We start from the raw sequence: 25,235 nt of genomic DNA on the forward strand, positions 1-25,235 counted from the left end.
GACAGGATGAGACATGAAATGCATTAGCTAACATTACATGCCAGTTGCACTGCTAACTCAGCACTAGAAATACATATGTTTTTATGTTAAGTCAAACAGCCATTGCCTTGCCAGCTACCTCAGTCAAATAAAGAGTAGCCAGTTTCTGCTCTGCTTCCTTTTACAACTTGGAGAGAAAGCACAACACACACAGACAACAGCCGCATGCTCTGTGGTGTCTGCTCGGATCTAAATCCAGTCGGCTGATACCGCCAAACAGCCTACCCGACCGCTCTGAGGCATCCGCATGGTCCTAAGCACACCGTAGCCTCTTTTTGTATCAGAGCACGTTGATAAAACTGGATGGGGGGCAAAAATACAATTTCAGAATGTAGGGGGGTCATGTCCCCCCCCCATCCCCAGTACAAGTTGCGCTCCTGGGTGCCCCATGCTTAGGTATGGCCACGGAAAACAACAACTCACCCAGCACACTGTTCTTGCTGTTATATTATCAACTTCCTTTTTTTTTTTTGGTAGCATGTACATTTAAGGAGTTTTTTGGTTTTTTTTTACATTTAAAGAGTAACTCTCAAACCCAATTTCAGTCTTTGCCCAACCCCTTAAACTGTATTCAGTTGACAAATTGGGGGAAATTGCTCATATATATATACATTTTGTGGTGGGTAAACATAGTTGTACCTAATCCCAACTCCCTCACTAAAGCAGACTTACCAGAAGTCCAATGGCAGGCTCTGATATTAAAATGATGTGCATCGCAAGCAAATACGGCTCTGGTCAGTAAGCTCATAGTGTGGTAAGGTGCCAAGTTATTCCCCATGGGGTGCAAAAAAAATCGTTGAAATGTGGACTCACATTTACTGTAGTATTGTGTTGGTAAAAAAAAGTACAATCATCACCTTGAAAATGAAGATTAGCGTCTCAATTAGATTCAACCCGCATTGCAGTATTTACGCAGTAGCTCTTTTTCCAATGGTAAAATGAACTCACAGATTGGTCTTGGGTACTGTATAAAAACCTACAACTACGACTAGGGCGACCCCTCTCACAGGTATGCTTTCACTTTTCTGAATTAGAAATGTGTGGGCACGGGATGAATATTGTAAATAAAGGACTTGAAAATATATACATTTGCCCCATATGAGCAAACTGTCTTAGCGGATTTTTCCAACAATCAATGGTTAGGAAAAAAATACAACAAGTTGTCATGACCAACATTGTCATCTATTTCTTGTTATGATGGATGCAGCTACGAATATAAACGTATTATCCTTATAGCCTGTTTTTTTTTTCTTCATAAAAGCACATTAATGTGTATGAAACGGAAAGCACAAATGTTGAATTTGGTCATATGCATAAATGTGCCTTACTGCCTTTTGAATTTTGTGTAGCGTCAGTAGTCTAGTCAAGGAAGCATCATGCACTCCACTTACCAAGACCACTGCCAAATACGGCACGCTGTCACATGCTTTTATAGTAAGCCTTGAGGTGGTACCACCCAAAACATCTGGAAGAGAGTGTATTTAATACTGAACCCTTACCTTGAGGTGACATAGATGCACCTTCTCAAGGTGCCTCTACATCACGATTTCAATGGTAGAGTTGAACTGTTTGGGGCAAAAAGAGCTAGATTACTAATAAGAGAATATAAATCTATAACTTTTGCTTTTGTTTTTTGTTTTTTTCATGAAAGTTACTCTTTAAGGAGGATTTTTGCTATAGGTAACCACATTCTGCAATATCAATTGAGTGGGAAACAGGGTTTTTTGCAAGTACTGCAATGCTGGTTTGGTTCAATTGATGTCTTGCACATCGCTTATCCATACTATATACTTGCCAGTACAAGTATTGAAAGTAGCATGCAGTCTTTTTACATTATAGTCATCAAGCTCTACTGAGTTGAAAGGAAATTAGGATCAACCAGTAATAACAGTGAAGCATGTGGTTTACTCCATTCTGAAGCTGCATTGTCCCAGTGACCACACACCAGCAGCAGTCCTCATCATCCCATGCACCATGTGTGTGTGTGTGTGTATGTGTTTGTGTGTGTGCTGCCATGCTTGTACGTGCCTTTTCCCTCTCTGTGTTTGTAACCAAGGTCGCTCTTGAAACACTATGTTTTTTGGAGGTGTGTGGGCTTCATTCATCATCCCTGTGATAGGTGCTGCTGGAGTGCCCTAAATCTCCATCTCTCACTCTCTCTCTCTGTCTCTATCTCGCTCTGTCTCGGTTGAGAGAGGGGTCTTGGTCAGTGTGGGGAGCTCTATTACTGAGAACAAAATCTAACCGTACTATACATCTCTTATCTGTTGCGTACCATTTATTTTTCGCTCTCTTTATTTCTCTCCCCCTTTCTCGCTCCGTCTTTGTTCTCCGTCTTTGGCTCCCCCTTTGGGTCTTTGGAAAAGATTGATTGTACGTTTGATGTATTTGTATGTGTGTTCCTATAATAAAAATACAATATTTGTAATATACATTTTCAGTTATGAGTTTCCATGGTTAAGGCTGGGCAGTATATCCCTTCTCCTCCTCCTTTCCTCCTCCTGTCCTTCTCTCCTCTTCCTTTTTTTCAATAAGTGTCACATTGCATGAGCTTACACTCTTGTATGCTTTTTTTATATACTACATGCAACATTTCTGTTACTACTATGATCCAAGTGCATTGACATTCGTGTGTCCCATGTATGTGAGACCGTATTAGGCTTAGCTTACACTCTTTCATGTTTTTTTTATAATACATTTATGTGATGTCTAATTGTTAACCACCCGTATAAGTCAGTTATTACAGGGATCTTCTATGAATCTTGTAAGTGTATTTGCTGCCATATGTATTAGTGACAATTTCCAGGTAGAACATATACGAATATTGTTAAGTTCTTCTGGGGGTTTTTTTCAAATGGGGCGCTGGTCAGATTCTGGTTCTGATCAATACAGTGTGATGTGAAGAGTACAAACAGGGCATTTTGTTACAGTCAGTACCTTCCTGTGTCTCCTGATTCCTGGGATGAGTAGACAGGAACAGGGGAGATGTTGTGTAGTGTTGCAACCAAAATAAATCGGGATATGGGGACTTGAGAGGAAAGAGGGTAAAGCACTGCCTGTTGTCCCAGGTCACTTTGTGATTTTACTGAGAATGTAGAGTGTTGGGTGGGTGGGGAGAGGGGTAGGTGGGTGTTGGGTGTATTTATGTGTAGTGTGCGTGTGTGTGTGCGCGTGTGTGCATGTGTGTGTGTGTGTGTGTGTGTGTGTGTGTGAGGTGAGGTGAAGCGTTTGTGCAAGGGATGCAGTTTAAAATACAGCTTCAGTATGACATTTATTAATGTTTTATACAACAGAGAAAGTGGAAGACGGGCTGAAATTAGGTGTTTTTGCAATCAGCAGTCAATCACGTCAGTTCAACCTGGATAAGAAAATTCACAGAATAATTGAACTGTCAACTTCAAGTCTAATGAAACCTCATCTGAACACTTGAATGCAACTCGCATTTTCTAAATCAATTGTATGATATATCCTTTTGTTTTCGAAGGATGTAAACTGTTTTGCATATTTTCTCTGGTTGGAACTTGCAGTTGGAATTGTTATATTGTTACTGTATGTAGTACTGCTTTGGGATTCAAGCTGCTTTTTGCAGATTAAGAGAATGGAGGCTCACCTTACCTTCTGGAGAGTCCTAAAGTATAGAATAGTCCCATGAATACATAATGTACACCTTTCCTTGCCTGACTGGGTTATATCTTCACAGAGACAGCAACAAAGAGAACGAGTCTTAAGCATTCAGGATGTGTGTTTGTTTGTGTCTGTGCTCTGCCAAGCCCTGAGGGCAAAGACACAGGTTCAAACAAAAATGGAGGAATGGAGGGGAATTTTCAAACTGCCACTGCAAGGAAACGTTCTATTTTCTTGTTTTCGCCAACCTTTCTCTCCTTTCTACTGGCGTGTTAGGACTCCAGGCACATGCATGTACATGGTCAGAACCAATACTGAGATCGACAAAACAAGGGAAGAATTTGAACCTGAACGAGGCTTGATTTAACGTTGAGAAAGTGCTATCCAGACAACACCAGACTAAATAGGCACTGAAACAGTCAGGAAAGGGTCACAAACCAAAGCACCAATCAAACCAAATACAGTTTATACAACAGTAAACAAAAAATAACTAACCAGACTAATAGGAACAGATGTACGATCATGATGTAGGGATCGATACATTTCTCACAAGGGAAAACCAAGTCTAAAATGTCAAAGTGGAAATGACAAACACCAGAAGCCTCTTTAAATCTGCATTGCAGGATGTTCTCCTGCAACAGGGAGATCAAATTAAGATAAAACAAAGTACTTACCAGACCAAATATGCATGAGACTAGACAAACCAAAGCACTACCCAGCAAACATGTTCACATTGGCACGTTGTGGGCCCAATGCGGGTTAAAACATTGGACCCATGACGTTGGCCACATTAGGTCGATGCTCCTTTGCTCATCGGCTCCATTTTGGCCCCAAGGTAGGTGGGCCCAAGGGCATCCTTTACTTTGCCTGACATAAACTGCCTATCCGTTACATTGTATCAGAAAGACAATCAAGTTGTTACTATCATATAAACTGAGTGTACAAAACATTAGCAGTGTACAAAACATTCATGACATACGGTGTCTTCATCAATTCAATCTGGAGTGCGATCGTAAATTCAGAGCGTTGTCAGATTTTCGCTTCGTAAATTCAGAGCATTTTGCTCTCGGAGCGTTCAGAGAGCACGCTGGACCATCTGGCCGAGGAGTAGGGGTAATCCGAGCGTTCTGACCTCACAACGGCAGTCAAGCACCCAAGCTAACTGGCAAACGTTGGCTAGCTTGTTAGCTACTTCCAGACACAAATGAGGGAACACCTCACTTTGACAATTTTGCTCTCCCTAGCAGAGCTCGTTGGGCTGTTTTTATGTTATCCAGAGAGTTGATGACTATAAATGTGCTACTGGCAACAATTGAATTACACTCTTTTGCCGACGTTTACTAACACCGGCCATATTCAATATGTGTCAAATGTTCCTAAATTCATCAGTTATTCTGCGCTCTGGCACACTCAGACGAGAGTGGTCTGAAATCTGAGTAAATAGCCAGTGTGAATTTACGAACACACCCATAGTTTCATGAATTCATATTCTATAGTTGCCATGGCGCCCTAGTAGCAGCCTAAGCACAAAGCGCATGTAAATGTGTATATATTGACTTTTTTTGTTGGTGTGTTTAATCGATGATTACTACGTTGCTCTTATGTTTTTGATAACATTGAGTTTTTATTGCATATACCTTGTCACGTTCCTGACCTGTTTTCCGTTGTTTTTGTATTTTGTTTAGTATGGTCAGGGCGTGAGTTGGGGTGGGCATTCTATGTTATGTGTTTCTATGTTGGGTTCATGTTAACTAGCCTGATATGGTTCTCAATCAGGGACAGGTGTTTTACGTTTCCTCTGATTGAGAACCATATTTAGGTAGGCTGTTCACACTGTTTGTTTGTGGGTGATTGTCGCTGTGTCGGTGTTAGTTGCACCACATGGTACTGTCTCGTCTCGTTCCTTCTTTCCTGTTCATGCGTTCTTCGTTATATGTGTTCTCATGTTCAGGTCGGTCTACGTCGTTTGTTTGGTATTTTGTAAATTATCAAGTGTATTTCGTGTCAGTGTTCGTCTTGTCAAATAAATTCATAATGTATTCATCACCCGCTGCGCCTTGGTCCACTCTCTCACCGAAAGACGATCGTTACATACCTGGTGTTTTTGAGCCTACGAATTTGCAAATTGACTGACAGGTTAACCATTTTTTGGCTTGGCTAGCGAGCTAGCTAGCTAGCTTGGTAATGTTTTTGTTTGAAAAATGCATTTGGACACAGTGTCAGTGTCATTTGAAGAGTTGCCTGAAGCGTGTTAGGAATGAGAGTAGTACGTACTATTCTGAACTTTGTGCTGTGAGCTTTCTGCCTCCCAGAGCTGCTGAGGCATCACCCAAGTGGGTGCTACACAGAGTGGAACAGAAGTCCAGTGGCTAAAAGAGTCAGGTTGGTTTCCAGACTTGCCCTCTACAAGATCATCAGCCGACTCCATCACCGTCGTCTACCATCTTCTGACCAGCTCTCTCCTCTCAAGCCAAGAACTGACCCTCTCCATCTTCAGAGGATGCACATTTCAAAGAGTTGGCCTCTATTGGTTGACCTATCATGAAATATTGCTTGTTTGTTTTTTGCTCTTGAAGCACTTTGATATTCTATGAAAAGCTCTATAGAAATCGAATTAATTATGAATTATTATTACTACTATTATAGGCTGACCAGGTGAATCCAGCTGAAAGCTATGCTCCCTTATTGATGTCACTTGTAGATGAAGGGGAGGAGACAGGTTAAAGAAGGATTTTTAAGCCAAACGTGTACGCGTGTAGACAAACCAAAGCACGAATCAGACAAAACAAATAGTGAACGAACCAAAACAAGGACAAAGCTTCATGAAATTAACACTAAAACTGACTTATCAGTTCAAAATAGGACAAACCAGGTCAAACAGGCACAACACCAGATGAAAGCTAGACTAAAAACCAGGATTATCCAGTCCAAAGATTATTTCCAAACACCACAAGGAAACATACTCCAAGAACTCAAGGGATTCTCTGAGGAAGGATACGCAATTTAAGTTTGGGCAGATTTTTCCCCCACCTGGCTACTGATGAGTTGTGGCTATGCACCGGTCGGGGCATTGGACCTCCATAAGCTCACAGGCAACCAGAGAGCATTCTAGTCCTGCCACCTACAGCCGGTGGCTCCATGGCACACCGAAAAAAAATCATTATGATGGAATAAAGGAGAGACTCTAGAAATATCAGCAGGGATTTCAGGCGGCAGAGATAGAGAGAGGGAGGGATGGAGAAAGGGAAAGAAGAAGGGACGGAAGGAAGGAAAGTAGGAATCAAAGCGACCGTACGGGATGATTGTTGGATAGGGTGGCTTTAGAAGCACTTGAGATGTCTGTCTTCGGTTGCTAGGGGTCACAGTAACATTTTGTGATTGAGGAATTGTGAGATTTTGTGGTTTTCGTGTTTCTGGGGGAAGTAAACTTATTGAAACACTGTGTATATATATATATGGGTGTCTGTAGGGGCCTTATAAGGGCCTGTGAAATTGTGGGTTTGATTCCTGTATGCGGCCACTAATACGTTGGTTAAATGACCACATCGTTATTGTGTGTGTGTGGCCAGCAATCCAGGGGAAGCTGGTTGATTCCATATGTGTTATTTCATAGTTTTTATGTCTTCACTATTATTCTGCGATGTATAAAATAGTAAAAATAAAGAAAATTCCTGGAATGAGTAGGTGTGTCCAATTCTTTTGACATCCTTGACATAGTCAACACACATTTTGTTAAGCAAGAGAGATTGCCTGGCTGTATGCTTAGCTATTTTGAGCAAAAAAGCAAAAATAAATCAAATACAGTACATTGGTCAAATATATAAAGTTTGACGTGAGATCTGTTAGACCTATTAGACTTATGTCTCTGTTTCTATCTCTTGCTCTTTCTCTCTCAGGGGGTGAGGGGTCAGCAGAGACTGGGCAGAAGGAGACGTCTACCTGTGACATCTGCCAGTTTGGGGCGGAGTGCGATGTGGACGCAGAGGACGTATGGTGAGTAAACATCAGGGTTAGTGCACAGTTGGCCAACTCATTTAGGAGTCATAACAGTAACCATAGTACATACTCAGTGGCCTTGTAGTTAGAGTGTCCACCCTGAGTTAGGAAGGTTTGGAGTTTAACCCCCAGTAGAGTCATACCAACTGTCACATGTGGGATCTGAAACCATGGTTTCCCACTGGAGAAACCAACGTCCTTACCATTAAACCAAGAGGATTTTGAATTCGCAGGCAGGGAATTCACCTCATCATGAGACCATGAGAAACCATGTGCCTGACTACGCTACACAAATAGGCCCAATGCATCTAGATAATCTGGACCCTTTCTTTCTAAAATGATCTGCTGAAATTGTTGCCACCCCTATTACTAGCCTATTCAACCTCTCTTTCGTGTCGTCTGAGATTCCCAAAGATTGGAAAGCAGCTGCGGTCATCCCCCTCTTCAAAGGGGGGGACACTCTTGACCCAAACTGCTACAGACCTATATCTATCCTACCCTGCCTTTCTAAGGTCTTCGAAAGCCAAGTCAACAAACAGATTACCGACCATTTCGAATCCTCATCGGCAGACTCAACAGCCTTGGTTTCTAAATGATTGCCTCGCCTGGTTCACCAACTACTTCTCTGATAGAGTTCAGTGTGTCAAATCGGGGGGCCTGTTGTCTGGGCCTCTGGCAGTCTCTATGGGGGTGCCACAGGGTTCAATTCATGGACCGACTCTCTTCTCTGTATACATCAATGATGTCGCTCTTGCTACTGGTGAGTCTCTGATCCACCTCTACGCAGACGACACCATTCTGTGTACTTCTGGCCCTTCTTTGGACACTGTGTTAACAACCCTCCAGCCCTCCAACCCTCAATGCCATACAACTCTCCTTCCGTGGCCTCCAATTGCTCTTAAATACGAGTAAAACTAAATGCATGCTCTTCAACCGATCGCTGCCTGCACCTGCCCGCCTGTCCAACATCACTACTCTGGACGGCTCTGACTTAGAATATGTGGACAACTACAAATACCTAGGTGTCTGGTTAGACTGTAAACTCTCCTTCCAGACTCACATCAAACATCTCCAATCCAAAGTTAAATCTAGAATTGGCTTCCTTTTCCGCAACAAAGCATCCTTCACTCATGCTGCCAAACATACCCTTGTAAAACTGACCATCCTACCAATCCTCGAATTCGGTGATGTCATTTACAAAATAGCCTCCAATACCCTACTCAATAAATTGGATGCAGTCTATCACAGTGCCATCCGTTTTGTCACCAAAGCCCCATATACTACCCACCACCGCGACCTGTACGCTCTCGTTGGCTGGCCCTCGCTTCATACTCGTCGCCAAACCCACTGGCTCCAGGTCATCTACAAGACCCTGCTAGGTAAAGTCCCCCCTTATCTCAGCTCGCTGGTCACCATAGCAGCACCCACCTGTAGCACGCGCTCCAGCAGGTATATCTCTCTGGTCACCCCCAAAACCAATTCTTCCTTTGGCCGCCTCTCCTTCCAGTTCTCTGCTGCCAATGACTGGAACGAACTACAAAAATCTCTGAAACTGGAAACACTTATCTCCCTCACTAGCTTTAAGCACCAGCTGTCAGACCAGCTCACAGATTACTGCACCTGTACATAGCCCATCTATAATTTAGCCCAAACAACTACCTCTTTCCCTACTGTATTTATTTATTTATTTTGCTCCTTTGCACCCCATTATTTCTATCTCTACTTTGCACATTTTTCCACTGCAAATCAACCATTCCAGTGTTTTACTTGCTATGTTGTATTTACTTTGCCACCATGGCCTTTTTTTTTGCCTTCACCTCCCTTATTTTACCTCACTTGCTCACATTGTATATAGACTTATTTTTCTACTGTATTATTGACTGTATGTTTGTTTTACTCCATGTGTAACTCTGTGTTGTTGTATGTGTCGAACTGCTTTGCTTTATCTTGGCCAGGTCGCAATTGTAAATGAGAACTTGTTCTCAATCTCTGCTTGGATGGATTGGGGTTGAACGAACGAATGAATGCATATATTTTTGTGTCTTGTCACATTTATGCAACCCTTAATTTCCTCTAATGGGACACCTTTTTGATTGGCAACACTTTTCACTGCACATATTTTAACCATAGTTCAACACCATTGACTTCTTCAGACCCTTTTTCTCCCCAATTTCGACCTTGTCTTATTGCTGAAAATCCCCAAGGGGCTCGGGAGAGGCATGTGTCCTCCGAAACATGACCCGCCTAACTGCGCTTCTTAACACTGTTGGTCGATCAAGATTTCTTTAGTCGAGCAAGAGCAAAAAAATATAAATAAAATCACCTGTCTGATTTGTGCCTGTCTGAGTGGACTAATTCATTGTGGAGGCCATAGGGGATGGCACAGTCCATCACGCTAAGATGTGCTATTGAAATTGTATATGGGGCCTCCCGGGTGGCGCAGTGGTCTAGGGCACTGCATCGCAGTGCTAGCTGCGCCACCAGAGTCTCTGGGTTCGCGCCCAGGCTCTGTCGCAGCCGGCCGCGACCGGGAGGTCCGTGGGGCGACGCACAATTGGCATAGCGTCGTCCGGGTTAGGGAGGGTTTGGCTGGTAGGGATATCCTTGTCTCATCGCGCTCCAGCGACTCCTGTGGCGGTGCCGGGCGCAGTGCGTGCTAACCAAGGGGGCCAGGTACACGGTGTTTCCTCCGACACATTGGTGCGGCTGGCTTCCGGGTTGGAGGCGCACTGTGTTAAGAAGCAGTGTGGCTTGGTTGGGTTGTGCTTCGGAGGACGCATGGCTTTCGACCTTCGTCTCTCCCGAGCCCGTACGGGAGTTGTAGCGATGAGACAAGATAGTAATTACTAGCGATTGGATACCACGAAAATTGGGGAGAAAATGGGATTAAAAAAAATATAATAATAAATAAATAAATAAAAATTGTATATGGTTATATTATGTAAAAACAATGGTGCAACGCTTATAAAAATTATATTATTTTATAACAGATGCACTTTCTCCAACGGTGGATAGTGGTCGCTGTCCACTGTTCTGATGTTCTGAAACACATCAGTGCGCTGTTGAATTGGCGCATTTTCCTCGACCATGTTGCTATGTGCATCTTAGCAAAGGTAACCAGTAACCAGAACAATGCTGTGGAGGCAGCAGCGGAGTTAGGAGATGAGAAAACAGCCTTTGCCTTAATTGTCTGAGAAAAGTGAGGAGAGAGGAAACCCCAACTTAATTAGGTCTATAATCAATATGTCACGACTTCCGCCAAAGTCGGTCCCTCTCCTTGTTCGGGCGGTGTTCGGCGGTCGACGTCACTGGCCTTCTAGCCATCACTGATCCATTTTCCCATCAATTACATGTTGTGTATTTAACCCTCTGTTTCCCCTCACGTCCTTGTCAGTGATTGTTTGTTGTATGTATTGGTCCTAGTTATGTTCTGGTGTGCGACGGGTTTTGCACCCTCTTATTTATTTTTTATATGTTGGTTTCTGGAGTTTCTTTTTTATTTTTATTAAACTGCTACGTTTATAACAAGTTCACTCTCCTGCGCCTGACTTCCCTGCCACCAGCACGCACCCATTACACAATAGCCTAACTGTTAAATGTGCCTGGCTTTATAAATCATCCAGTCAAAAGTTTTTCTTTATTTGATCTGTTTTCTACATTGTAGAATAATAGTGAAGACATCAAAACTATGACATAACAAGTATGGAATCATGTAGTAACCAAAAACGTGTGAAACAAATCAAAATATATTTTAGATTCTTCAAAGTAGCCATCCTTTGCCTTGTTGACAGCTTTCCACACTCTTGGCATTCTCTCAACCAGCTTCACCTGGAATGCTTTTCCAACAGTCTTGAAGGAGATCCCACATATGCTGAGCACTTGTTGGCTGCTTTTCCTTCACTCTGCAGTCCAACTCATCCCAAACCATCTCAATTGGGTGAGATCGGGTGATTGTGGAGGCCAGGTCAGCTGATGCAGCACTCCATCACTCTCCTTATTGGTCAAGTAGCCCTTACACAGCCTGGAGGTGTGTTTGGTCCTGTTGAAAAACAAATGATAGTCCCACTAAGTGCAAACCAGATGGGATGGCGTATCGCTGCAGAATGCTGTGGTAGGCATGCTGGTTAAGTGTGCATTGAATTCTAAATAAATCACAGAAAGTGTCACCAGCAAGCACCATCACACCTCCTCCTCCATGCTTCACGGTGGGAACCACACATGTGGAGATCATCCGTTCACCTACTCTGCATCTCACAAAGACACAGCAATTAGACCATGAAGGCCTGATTCAGGCAGTCTCCTCTGAACAGTTGATGTTGAGATGTGTCTTTTACTTGAACTCTGTGAAGCATTTATTTGGGATACAATTTCTGAGGCTGGTAACTCTAATGAACTTATCCTCTGCAGCAGAGGTAAGTCTGGGTCTTCCTTTCCTGTGGCGGTCCTCATGAGAGCCAGTTTACTCTTAGTGCTTGATGTTTTTTGTGACTTCACTTGAAGAAACTTTCAAAATTCTTGAAAGTTTCCGCATTGACTGACCTTCATATCTTAAAGTATCGATGGACTGTCGTTTCTCTTTGCTTATTTGAGCTGTTCTTGCCATAATATGGACTTGGTATTTTACCAAAGAGGGATATCTTCTGTATACCACCACTACCTTGTCACAACACAACTGATTGGCTCAAACGCATAAAGAAGGAAAGAAATTCCACAAATGAACTTTTAACAAGGCACACCTGTTTATTGAAATGCATTCCAGGTGACTCATGAAGCTATTTGAAAGGTATGCCAAGAGTGTGCAAAGCTGTCATTATCGCAAAGGGTTGCTACTTAGAAGAATCTAAAATATTAAATATATTTTGATTTGTTTAACACTTTATTGGTTACTACATGATTCCATATGTGTTGTTTCATAGTTTTGATGTCTTCACTATTATTCTACAATGTAGAAAAGAGTAAAAATAAAGAAAAACTCTTGAATGACTAGGTGTTCTAAAACCTTTGACTGAAATTATATTTTCTTGATATCTACAGAAATAAGACCGATCCTGCCTTCTGATTGTGTGAACACCAAGCCTTCATGAGCAATAACCACAGCATGTCGGATGAACCATTTCATCACTGTTCCAAATTGTCAGAAAAATTATATTTATAATAATAATAATTTTTCCTTGATCTCCTTCTTATTGTTATTATTACTATTATTGTTGTGATCATCATTATTAAAATAATGAGTGATGTCATTATCATTAGTAGGCTTAGTATCGCAGCCTTGTATAACAACCATGAAGCTGTAGGCCTAAGACCGCGTCCTTTTTAGTCTTAATACTGTAACTTACTGAGGCCTATATTTCAAAACTTATATAAGCTACAGAACTGTATCAATCATTCATTCGTTCATGTCATCACACAGCATACGAGTCATTCATGATTTGAAATGCAATCTAGCATTTTAGTTTTCAAATAAAATAACAAAGCGATCCTTGAATAGTTAGCGTAAACAACAAATAAACATTTCCGTTTTGGAAATTACGCTCGTGAATGAATGCGAGTGGTTTTGGTCCCTGCTGTAATAAAGGCTTTACAAAAATAACCAACATTTTTTTACAACAGACTCTCTGTTATGCTTATATTTTATTTAGTGTTGTTTACATTGTTCCAAACGGTCAGAGAAGTTATATTGTAATCTAACAGCACCTGTTTGGCACACATAATATGCACACGCAGCGCTTGCTCCTTACCTTATTTCCAAGTTCTCCAGTATTTTCCAGAACTAGTCAAATTTATTCCACACATCTGACTTCCCCTTTGCCTCCTGAACAACCAGTAAACATTTCCCAGTCTCGAGTTTATTTGTCACGTGTTACGGTGTTCAGAGTTTGTTAAAACCTATATATTGATGTGATTATGATATGATTTAGGTCAAACCCTATTGGTCAGGTACATCAAATGTATTTATATAGCCCTTCTTACATCAGCTGATATCTCAAAGTGCTCTACAGAAACCCAGCCTAAAACCCCAAACAGCAAGCAATGCAGGTGTAGAAGCACGGTGGCTAGGAAAAACTCCCTAGAAAGGCCAAAACCGAGGAAGAAACCTAGAGAGGAACCAGGCTATGAGGGGTGGCCAGTCCTCTTCTGGCTGTGCCGGGTGGAGATTATAACAGAACATGGCCAAGATGATCAAATGTTCATGAATGACCAGCATGGTCAAAAAATAATAATCACAGTAGTTGTCGAGGGTGCAACAAGACAGAACCTCAGGAGTAAATGTCAGTTGGCTTTTCATAGCCGATCATTGAGAGTATCTCTACCGCTCCTGCTGTCTCTAGAGAGTTGAAAACAGCAGGTCTGGGACAGGTAGCACGTCCGGTGAACAGGTCAGGGTTCCATAGCCGCAGGCAGAACAGTTGAAACTGGAGCAGCAGCAAGGCCAGGTGGACTGGGGACAGCAAGGAGTCATCATGCCAGGTAGTCCTGAGGCATGGTCCTAGGGCTCAGGTCCTCCGAGAGAGAGAAAGAAAGAGAGAAAGAGAGAATTAGATAGAGCATACTTAAATTCACACAGGACACCGGATAAGACAGGAGAAGTACTCCAGATATAACAGACTAACCCTAGCCCCCCGACACAAACTACTGCAGCATAAATACTGGAGGCTGAGACAGGAGGGGTCAGGAGACACAGTGGCCCCATCCGATGATACCCTCGGACAGGGCCAAACAGGCAGGATATAACCCCACCCACTTTGCCAAAGCACAGCCCCCACACCACTAGAGGGACATCTTCAACCACCAACTTACCATCCTGAGACAAGGCCGAGTATAGCCCACAAAGATCTCCGCCAACCCAAACAGGAAGATCACGTCAGCAACTCAACCCACTCAAGTGACGCACCCCTCCTACGGATGGCATGGAAGAGCACCAGTAAGCCAGTGACTCAGCCCCTGTAATAGGGTTAAAGGCAGAGAATCCCAGTGGAGAGAGGGGAACCGGCCAGGCAGAGACAGCAAGGGCGGTTCGTTGCTCCAGAGCCTTTCCGTTCACCTTCACACTCCTGGGCCAGACTACACTCAATCATATGACCTACTGAAGAGATGAGTCTTCAGTAAAGACTTAAAGGTTGAGACCGAGTCTGCGTCTCTCACATGGGTAGGCAGACCATTCCATAAAAATTGAGCTCTATAGGAGAAAGCCCTGCCTCCAGCTGTTTGCTTAGAAATTCTAGGTACAATTAGGAGTTCTGCGTCTTGTGACCGTAGCGTACGTGTAGGTATGTACGGCAGGACCAATTCGGAAAGATAGGTAGGAGCAAGCCCATGTAATGCTTTGTAGGTTAGCAGTAAAATCTTGAAATCAGCCCTTGCATTAACAGGAAGCCAGTGTAGGGAGGCTAGCACTGGAGTAATATGATCAAATGTTTTGGTTCTAGTCAGGATTCTAGCAGCCGTATTTAGCACTAACTGAAGTTTATTTAGTGCTTTATCCGGGTAGCCGGAAAGTAGAGCATTGCATTAGTCTAACCTAGACGTAACAAAAGCATGGATTAATTTTTCTGCATCATTTTTGGACAGAAAGTTTCTGATTTTTGCAATGTTAAGTAGATGGAATAAAGCTGTCCTTGAAACAGTCTTGATATGTTCGTCAAAAGAGAGATCAGGGTCCAGATTGACGCCGAGGTTCTTAGACGACTGTACAACCATCAAGATGATTTGTCAGATTCAACAGAAGATCTCTTTGTTTCTTGGGAACTACACTGCTCAAAAAAATAAAGGGAACACTTAAACAACACAATGTAACTCCAAGTCAATCATACTTCTGTGAAATCAAACTGTCCACTTAGGAAGCAACACTGATTGACAATAAATTTCACATGCTGTTGTGCAAATGGAATAGACAAAAGGTGGAAATTATAGGCAATTAGCAAGACACCCCCAATAAAGGAGTGATTCTGCAGGTGGTGACCACAGACCACTTCTCAGTTCCTATGCTTCCTGGCTGATGTTTTGGTCACTTTTGAATGCTGGCGGTGCTCTCACTCTAGTGGTAGCATGAGACGGAGTCTACAACCCACACAAGTGGCTCAGGTAGTGCAGCTCATCCAGGATGGCACATCAATGCGAGCTGTGGCAAGAAGGTTTGCTGTGTCTGTCAGCGTAGTGTCCAGAGCATGGAGGCGCTACCAGGAGACAGGCCAGTACATCAGGAGATGTGGAGGAGGCCGTAGGAGGGCAACAACCTAGCAGCAGGACCGCTACCTCTGCCTTTGTGCAAGGAGGAGCACTGCCAGAGCCCTGCAAAATGACCTCCAGCAGGCCACAAATGTGCATGTGTCTGCTCAAACGGTCAGAAACAGACTCCATGAGGGTGGTATGAGGGCCCGACGTCCACAGGTGGGGGTTGTGCTTACAGCCCAACACCGTGCAGGACGATTGGCATTTGCCAGAGAACACCAAGATTGGCAAATTTGCCACTGGCGCCCTGTGCTCTTCACAGATGAAAGCAGGTTCACACTGAGCACATGAGCACATGTGACAGACGTGACAGAGTCTGGAGACGCCGTGGAGAATGTTCTGCTGTCTGCAACATCCTCCAGCATGACCGGTTTGGCAGTGGGTCAGTCATGGTGTGGGGTGGCATTTCTTTGTGGGGCCGCACAGCCCTCCATGTGCTCGCCAGAGGTAGCCTGACTGCCATTAGGTACCGAGATGAGATCCTCAGAGCCCTTGTGAGACCATATGCTGACACATGCACATTTGTGGCCTGCTGGAGGTCATTTTGCAGGGCTCTGGCAGTGCTCCTCCTTGCACAAAGGCAGAGGTAGCGGTCCTGCTGCTAGGTTGTTGCCCTCCTACGGCCTCCTCCACATCTCCTGATGTACTGGCCTGTCTCCTGGTAGCGCCTCCATGCTCTGGACACTACGCTGACAGACACAGCAAACCTTCTTGCCACAGCTCGCATTGATGTGCCATCCTGGATGAGCTGCACTACCTGAGCCACTTGTGTGGGTTGTAGACTCCGTCTCATGCTACCACTAGAGTGAGAGCACCGCCAGCATTCAAAAGTGACCAAAACATCAGCCAGGAAGCATAGGAACTGAGAAGTGGTCTGTGGTCACCACCTGCAGAATCACTCCTTTATTGGGGGTGTCTTGCTAATTGCCTATAATTTCCACCTTTTGTCTATTCCATTTGCACAACAGCATGTGAAATTTATTGTCAATCAGTGTTGCTTCCTAAGTGGACAGTTTGATTTCACAGAAGTATGATTGACTTGGAGTTACATTGTGTTGTTTAAGTGTTCCCTTTATTTTTTTGAGCAGTGTAGAACAAGCATCTCTGTTTTGTCCGAGTTTAAAAGTAGAACGTTTGCAGCAATCCACTTCCTTATGTCTGAAACACAGGCTTCTAGCGAGGGCAATTTTGGGGCTTCACCATGTTTCATTGAAATGTACAGCTTTGTGTCATCCGCATAGCAGTGAAAGTTAACATTATGTTTTCGAATGACATCCCCAAGAGGTAAAATATATAGTGAAAACAATCGATGGGGGGGGGGGGGGGAATATGTGGCTGAGTTGAGAAAAATAGCATTGGACTGTAACCATGGGAATACATTATCGCAAATGCTACGCGATCGGCTGGTGTGTAGGATTATTGATGACAGGATACAAATACGATTGTTATCAGAGCCTAATCTCACGTTTGAGAATGCACTCAAACTGGCCCAGGCCATGGAGTCCGCAAATAGAAAAGCACTGGATTTGCAGGCAAGGGGCGCAACTGCGTGCCATACAGTAAAAGAGAGCAGCGCTGAGCGCGCAGAATTTCAAAGAACGGAAACCCTTTGGTGCAGCAGCCAATAGAGACTGTTATCGTTGCAAAGGCAAACGCGCAGCGTTTGACTGTAAATTCAAACACGAAAAGTGTTATGCATGTGGGATAATAGGCCACATTGCGAGGGCGTGCCGCAATAAAAAAAAGCCACGGGGTGCAGAAAAGAGGACTGACAGAAAACCGAATACCTGCAGACGCTCTAGCTACCTCTCTAATCAAGTGATAGAAAGTGAAAGTGAGTGCGCAGACGCAGAGCAAGCATTCTCAATGTACAGTGTACAGGGGGCGAATATGAAGAAGGTGAAGCCTTTCATTGTGGAAATGGGAATAAATGGATTAAAGGTACCGTTTGAACTAGACACAGGATGTAGTGTCACACTGATGAACAGGTCCCAATTCTATAGGAAGTGGAAAACCGTTGAAGTGCCTAAACTGAGAGACACCCCCATTAAACTCAAAACGTACACAGGGGAGAAGATCACTGTGTTTGGAGTTGCTGATGTTCAAGTGGAATATCATGGACAAAAGAAAAGTCTGCCTCTCTTAGTAGTGGAAGGTACTGGCCCCAGCTTACTAGGAAGAGGGTGGTTGGAGGAAATAAAATTGAACTGGGATGAAATCAAACATGTCACCACAGAGACATTGACACTACAGCAGGTGCTTTCAAAGCATGAGTGTGTTTTCAAAGAAGAGCTAGGGACATTAATAGGGGTCAAACCTACCATTCATGTTGCTGCTGATGCTACTCCCAGATTCTATAGGCCAAGATCAGTTCCATATGCCATGAAGCCTAAAGTGGATGTGGAAATTGATAGACTCTTAGCAGAGGATATAATTGTACCTGTCAAGTTTTCTGAGTGGGCAGCACCAGTTGTACCCATACTAAAACCAGATGGTTCAATCAGATTATGCGGTGACTATAAGCTGACTGTAAATAGAGTTTCCTCTCTGGAGCAGTACCCCATACCCAAAGTGGAGGATTTGCTTTCAACGTTAACCAGAGGGCAACAGTTTACAAAACTGGACATGAGTCACGCATATCAGCAAGTGCTAATGAATAAAGCTTCACAGAAGTACCTGACCATAAACACCCACAGAGGGATGTTTACCTATAAATGCTTACCTTTCGGGGTGTCTTCTGCACCAGCTATCTTCCAAAGAACTATGGAGGGAATTCTGCAGGGGATACCCAAGGTAGCGGTTTACCTCGACAACATTCTTGTCACGGGAGTCACGAAGGAGGAACATCTCAGAAACTTAGGTGAAGTTTTGAGGAGGATGGAGGACGCCGGTCTCCGGCTGAAGAGGAGCAAGTGTACACTGTTAGCTGATGAAGTGCAGTACCTAGGTCACAAGGTGGATGCCAAGGGGTTACACACTGTCAAAGCTAAAGTGAGGGCTGTTGTGGAAGCTCCAGCTCCGACAAACGTTACAGAGCTGAAAGCCTATCTAGGCTTACTGAATTATAATAATCGCTTCCTCCCAAACGTCTCTACCATCTTAGCTCCTCTACATCAACTGCTAAGGGAGGATGTGGCCTGGAAATGGTCAGAAAGACAGGAAGAAGCTTTTGCAAAGTCAAAGGTGTTACTGCAATCAGCTGAAGTGATAGTGCACTACTCGGCAGACAGAGATCTCATCTTATCGTGTGATGCCTCATCATATGGTGTGGGGGCGGTGCTATCCCACCGGATGGAGAATGGTGCAGAGAAACCTATCGGGTTCATGTCAAGAACGTTGTCGCCAGCGGAGAAAAAGTACTCTCAGCTGGACAAGGAAGGACTGGCTGTCATATTCGGAATACAGAGATTCCACAACTACTTGTACGGGAGAACATTCACTATTGTGACGGACCATAAGCCTCTGATCTCTCTGTTCCATGAACAAAAGCCAGTACCACAAATGGTCTCTCCAAGAGTTCAACGTTGGGCTGTGTGGCTCAGGGCCTACGAGTACAGAATAATTTACAAACCAGGTAGATACCAAGGGAATGCTGATGCTCTGAGTAGGCTACCTGTTCCAGAAATCATCATTCAGGAAGAAGAAAGTGACCAGGTTTTGATGATCGATGTGTTGGATGATGCACCGCTGAACACAGCACAAATCAGGCAATGGACGTCAAAGGATGTGACGTTATCACAAGTGCATGAATTTATCCTGAAAGGATGGCCTACAGTGACAGAGCCTCAGATCATGCCTTACTACACTCGCCGCTTGGCATTGAGTGTTCGAGATGGATGTGTTCTGTGGGGTTCAAGAGTAGTTATCCCACCACAAGGGCGGGTGTTGCTACTGAAGTTGTTGCATCAGTCGCATCCAGGTATGTTGAGAATGAAAGGCCTAGCGAGGTCATATGTCTGGTGGCCAAAGATGGACCACGATGTGGAAAATGAGGTTAGCCGGTGTGCAGATTGTCAGAGTAACAGGAAGTCACCCCCCACCGCGCCATTACATCCATGGGAATGGCCAGAAGAACCATGGACACGACTACATGTGGACTACGCTGGACCTTTCCTAGGAAAAATGTTCCTTGTGCTGATTGATTCTCATTCAAAGTGGATGGATGTTTACCCCATGAACACGTCAACATCTTACGCTACGATTGAGAAGTTGAGACAAAGCTTCAGTGTTATGGGATTGCCTCAAATGTTGGTTAGTGACAATGCTATTTGTTTTACAAGCACTGAATTCACAAGTTTCATGAAACAAAATGGAATTCAGCATGTAACGTCGGGCCCTTTTCACCCATCTTCAAACGGATTAGCAGAACGTGCAGTTCAGACCTTGAAGGAGGGGATGAGGAAGATGCAAGGGCCCAGCATTGAAACAAAGGTGTCAAGATTATTGTTTAGCAACAGGATTACTCCTCAAGCTACGACTGGGTTGTCACCTGCAGACATGTTGATGTCAAGAAGGTTAAGGTCAACCTTGGATCTCATCAGACCAGACCTGAAAATGAAAATATAACAAAAGCAATGGAATCAAAAATGTAATCATGACACCCAAGCCAAACTCAGAAGTTTCTCACCTGGAGATGATGTCTATACAAGAAACTATGGGTTTGGTCCTAAATGGATTCCAGCTACCATTGAGGATTGCTCAGGACCAGTATCGTATACTGTGATCATCGGAAGTGGACAAAGACTAAGGAGACACGTGGATCAGATCCAAGCTCAAATTCCAGTTCCATCCGGAGATCTGGATCAATTCTTAAACGAGCAGGACAGGACATTGGAACGTTCCCCAGAGTTGCAGTTGGACAAACCACCTGAGACCAACAATGCTCAACTTCCTGAGACCACCAGTCCGGGACGACCTCCTCCTGTGAAGTCTCCACAAAAGGACTTTGTTTCACCATCAAGGGGTGAAGATCTGGTGGCACCAGCTACACCACCTCTGAGACACTCTATTAGAGAGAGACGTCCGCCAGACTTTTTCAGATGCTAAAGGAGATCATTTTTGAAAAAAATGTAAATAAGAAAATAGCATAGCTCAGAAAGGAATTAAATTGGGTTATTAGCTTTAAAGGGGGGGAATGTAGTAACCTGGTATATTTATGTTTACCAATAGATGGCAGTATTGACTCAAGACGGGGGTTTGCTTCCCGCTATCCGTAGCTACTTCCTATGTCTGCCTATATAACTATGATTAAGAAAGCTTCAGGTAGCTTAAGCCAGGTGCATTAGAGAATGTAATTCTAAGTTACAATTAAATACTAAACCGTACTTAAGTCTCATGAGTCGTAACTCTAAGAATACTACATATTCCATGGGACAAAACTAGGTACAGAGTATGACTGTGGCAGTGAGTAGGTCCAGAGACATGTTGTACCAAACCCACTGAGTCGATGATGTCTCCGAAAGCCTTTTGGAGTGGGTCTGTGGACTTTTCCATGTGAATATTAAAATCACCAACAATTTGAATATTATCTGCTATGACTACAAGGTCCGATAGGAATTCAGGGAACTCAGTGAGGAACGCTGTATACGGCCCAGGAGGCCTGTAAACAGTAGCTATAAAAAGAGATTGAGTAGGCTGCATAGATTTCATGACTAGAAGCTCAAAAGACGAAAACGTCATTTTATTTTTGTTAAATTGAAATTTGCTATCGTAAATGTTAGCAACACCTCCGCCTTTGCGGGATGCACGGGGGATATGGTCACTAGTGTAACCAAGGGGTGAGGCCTCATTTAACACAGTAAATTCATCAGGCTTAAGCCATGTTTCAGTCAGGCCAATCACATCAAGATTATGATCAGTGATAAGTTCATTGACTATAACTGCCTTTGAAGTGAGGTATCACGATCTCTTTCAATAATGGCAGGAATGGAGGAGGTCTTTATTCTAGTGAGATTGCTAAGGCGAACACCGTCATGTTTAGTTTTGCCCAACCTAGGTCGAGGCACAGACACAGCCTCAATGGGGAGAGCTGACTTGAATACACTGACTGTGCTAGTGGCAGGCTCCACTAAGCTGTCAGGCTGGCTAACAGCCTGCTGCCTGGCCTGCACCCTATTTCATTGTGGAGTTAGAGGAGTTAGAGCCCTGTCTATGTTGGTAGATAAGATGAGATCACCCCTCCAGCTAGGATGGAGTCCGTCACTCCTCAGCAGGCCAGGCTTGGTCCTGTTTGTGGGTGAGTCCCAGAAAGAGGGCCAATTATCTACAAATTCTGTCTTTTGGGAGGGGCAGAAACAGTTTTCAACCAGCGATTGAGTTGTGAGACTCTGCTGTAGAGCTCATCACTCCCCCTAACTGGGAGGGGGCCAGAGACAATTACTCGATGCCGACACATCTTTCTAGCTGATTTACATGCTGAAGCTATGTTGCACTTGGTGACCTCTGACTGTTTCATCCTAACATCGTTGGTGCCGACGTGGAAAACAATATCTCTATATTCTCTACACTCGCCAGTTTTAGCCTTAGCCAGCACCATCTTCAGATTAGCCTTAATGTCGGTAGCCCTGCCCCCTGGTAAACAGTGTATGATCGCTGGATGATTCGTTTTAAGTCTAATACTGCGGGTAATGGAGTCGCCAATAAATAGGGTTTTCAATTGATCAGCGCTAATGGTGGGAAGCTTCGGCATCTCAGACCCCGTAACGGGAGGAGTAGAGACCAGAGAAGGCTCGGCCTCAGACTCCGAACCGTTGCTTAATGGGGAATACCGGTTGAAAGTTTCTGCGACTGCAATTAGAAGGCATCATGTTAATGTTACTACTTAGCTTTGGCTGTTGGAAGTCCTGACGAACCATGTCCAGATAAAACGTCCGGAGTGAAAAAGTTGAATGAAAAAAAAAAGTTGTGAGGGAAAAACAAAAATATAAACGGTAATTAAAAAGTAAAAACCGTAAAGTTGTCAGGTAGCAAAGTAAGGTTAGCAACAAAACACACAGCAACACGTAAACAAGTCTGCAAGTTGTGACCGGAAATTAATATATTCTAGTGTCAAAATTGACTACAAAGTTTAAATAGGAACATTTTGGTCATAAGGTATGTCTCGTACAAAACGGAGATATGCAAGATGATAGGAAAACAAAATGATGTCATGGAATGAAGAGTACCGTGCAATGCATACATGTGTCATGTAAAGAGAGCAAGGGTTGAGGGAATAGGGATTTCGGTAACAGAACTTTTCAGTCTGAAATGGCTGTAATTATGTTGCAGATTCAAGGTGCTTCAACAAAGTACTGAGTAAAGGGTCTGAATACTTATGTAAATGTAAATTTTTTAATTTATTTTTTAATACATTTGCAAAAAAATCATCTGAAAACCTCTGTTATTATAGGGTATTGTGTGTAGGAAAAACAACAAATTAATCAATGTTTGAATAGGCTGTAACGTAACAAAATGTGGAAAAACTCAAGGGGTCTGAATACTTTCCGAATGCACTGTATATGGTGCTCGCTGCAGCAGGGAGGAAAGAGAGTCCATGGGTGCTTGTCACACAGTCAGTCGCTGTCATTTTTCGTTAACACAGCGCAGCAAGTCTGAGCCCTGCCTGACACAGTCAAATCAATTACGGTGTGACTCCCTCTAGTCATTTGTGTGTCATAATTATTTCATCAAACAGTGCACTTAAAGCACCAGACAAGCTCACTGCATATAGTTGATTTGATTAAAACACATAGGAAAAAGACACGTTTGAAAATGTTGACCAGTCGATTGGTCGAAAGAACAGACGACTCTGGTCGACCAAGATTTTTTTCTAGTTAGGGACAGCCCTAAGGTCTATTCTTAATTAAAAAGTTTCTTAAAGGGTGAATGGACTGAGTTCCACAGACCAATAGAGGGAAGGTGGAAAATGTCTTTGTCACACCTTATCCCCTCAACAAACACACACACATGCATCCCTCCCCAATCTACCCTGTTTGTTTGTGAGTGTGTGTGTGTGTTTACCTGCAAGAGGAAATTTGTCGCAAATGGAGTCAGTGCCCCAAACAAGCTCCACTGCCTCTGTTCCCTCCGTTCTTTCTCCCTCTCGCCCTTTCTATTATTCTCTCTTTTTATCTCTCTCTCTCTCACTCTCTCTCTAATCCTCCCTTCCTCTGTCTGTGTCTCTTAGTCCTTTAGAAGGATACTCTGAAATATGAGGCTGGGGATTATAAAAACGAATGTTATATTCAACAGCAATAACATCATGAGAGAGTGTGTCCCTGCCTGTGTGCGTGCCTCTGTGTGCATTGTGTGTGTATGCATGCCTCCTTGTGCATTTGTTTCTGTGTGTGTGTGTGTGTGTGTGTGTGTGTGTGTGTGTGTGTGTGTGTGTGTGTGTGTGTGTGTTTGCGTGACTGGAAGTGGCCTTTAGAGAACATGTACACAAGAAGCCTGTAGTAAATCATTGAGTTTAGATAGAGGGGAAATCACATGGCACTGTACAAATCAATAAGACACATCCTACTAAGAAGTCCTCTTCACATACAGACACACCAATAAACATACACTCTGGTAGACACCCACCCAGACACTCTCTCTTTCTCCATCTCTGATTCTTCTCCCTCCCTCTCGATATATGTTGGTAGGTGTGTGATTTTATTTCATTGTATTAGGATCTCTTTTAGCCCACCAAGGGCTAGTCTTCCAAGAGTCCTTAAGAAATGTAAAAACATTTGGAAAAATAACAAAAGCTAAGTAAAAACACACACACACACATTCAAAGATCCTATTACCTTTACATATTACGTGTGTATTTGTGGGTGGGTGTATCTGTGTGTGTGTGTGCATACGTGCACCCGTGAATGTGTGTGTGTGTGTGTGTGTGTGTGTGTGTGTGTGTGTGTGTGTGAGGATGTGTTGACGCAGTGCAGTATTGCAGTGGTAGTGCCTATTGTGGAGAAAGTGAGAGGCTCCATAAAAAATTAATGGCCTACAGACATTATCCTTGATGACCGCCACAGACGGCCACTCGGGATGGCAAGCCTCTGAAAGCATTGTCACTTCTGGTTCTTTGTGTGTGTGTGTCTGTGTATGTGAGTGTGTGCGCGGTAATAATAGAAGGGGTATTCTGTATGCGTTATGTGTTTGTTTGGTAGTGCGAGTGTGTGCATGTGTGTGTGCGTGTAGGTCATGCATTTCATTACACAGTGTGCATATCTATACTTCTATGTATGAGATTGTCTTTGTCTGTTTGTGATTATGTGTGTGTTTGCACTATTTAAATTGAGCAGGGTGTAAAGCAGGGCCAGTGCTCTGGGCCAGGGGAAAATAGAAAAGGAGCAGAGAATAATGATAGTTTTATAATTACA

The 25,235-nt window shown here is 43.6% G+C and overlaps 1 protein-coding gene across 1 annotated transcript in view; it reads left to right on the forward strand.

The window, feature by feature from the left end:
• tmeff2a (transmembrane protein with EGF-like and two follistatin-like domains 2a) overlaps positions 1-25,235 on the forward strand; it is a 178,358-nt gene that overhangs the window by 139,383 nt on the left and 13,740 nt on the right. Inside the window, exon 6 of the mRNA XM_039006293.1 lies at positions 7,560-7,656. Coding sequence (XP_038862221.1) covers positions 7,560-7,656 — 97 coding nt within the window. The remainder of the gene's footprint in view (positions 1-7,559; positions 7,657-25,235) is intronic.

Source organism: Salvelinus namaycush, chromosome 13 (assembly GCF_016432855.1).
Source record: "Salvelinus namaycush isolate Seneca chromosome 13, SaNama_1.0, whole genome shotgun sequence".
Classification (NCBI taxonomy): domain Eukaryota; kingdom Metazoa; phylum Chordata; class Actinopteri; order Salmoniformes; family Salmonidae; genus Salvelinus; species Salvelinus namaycush.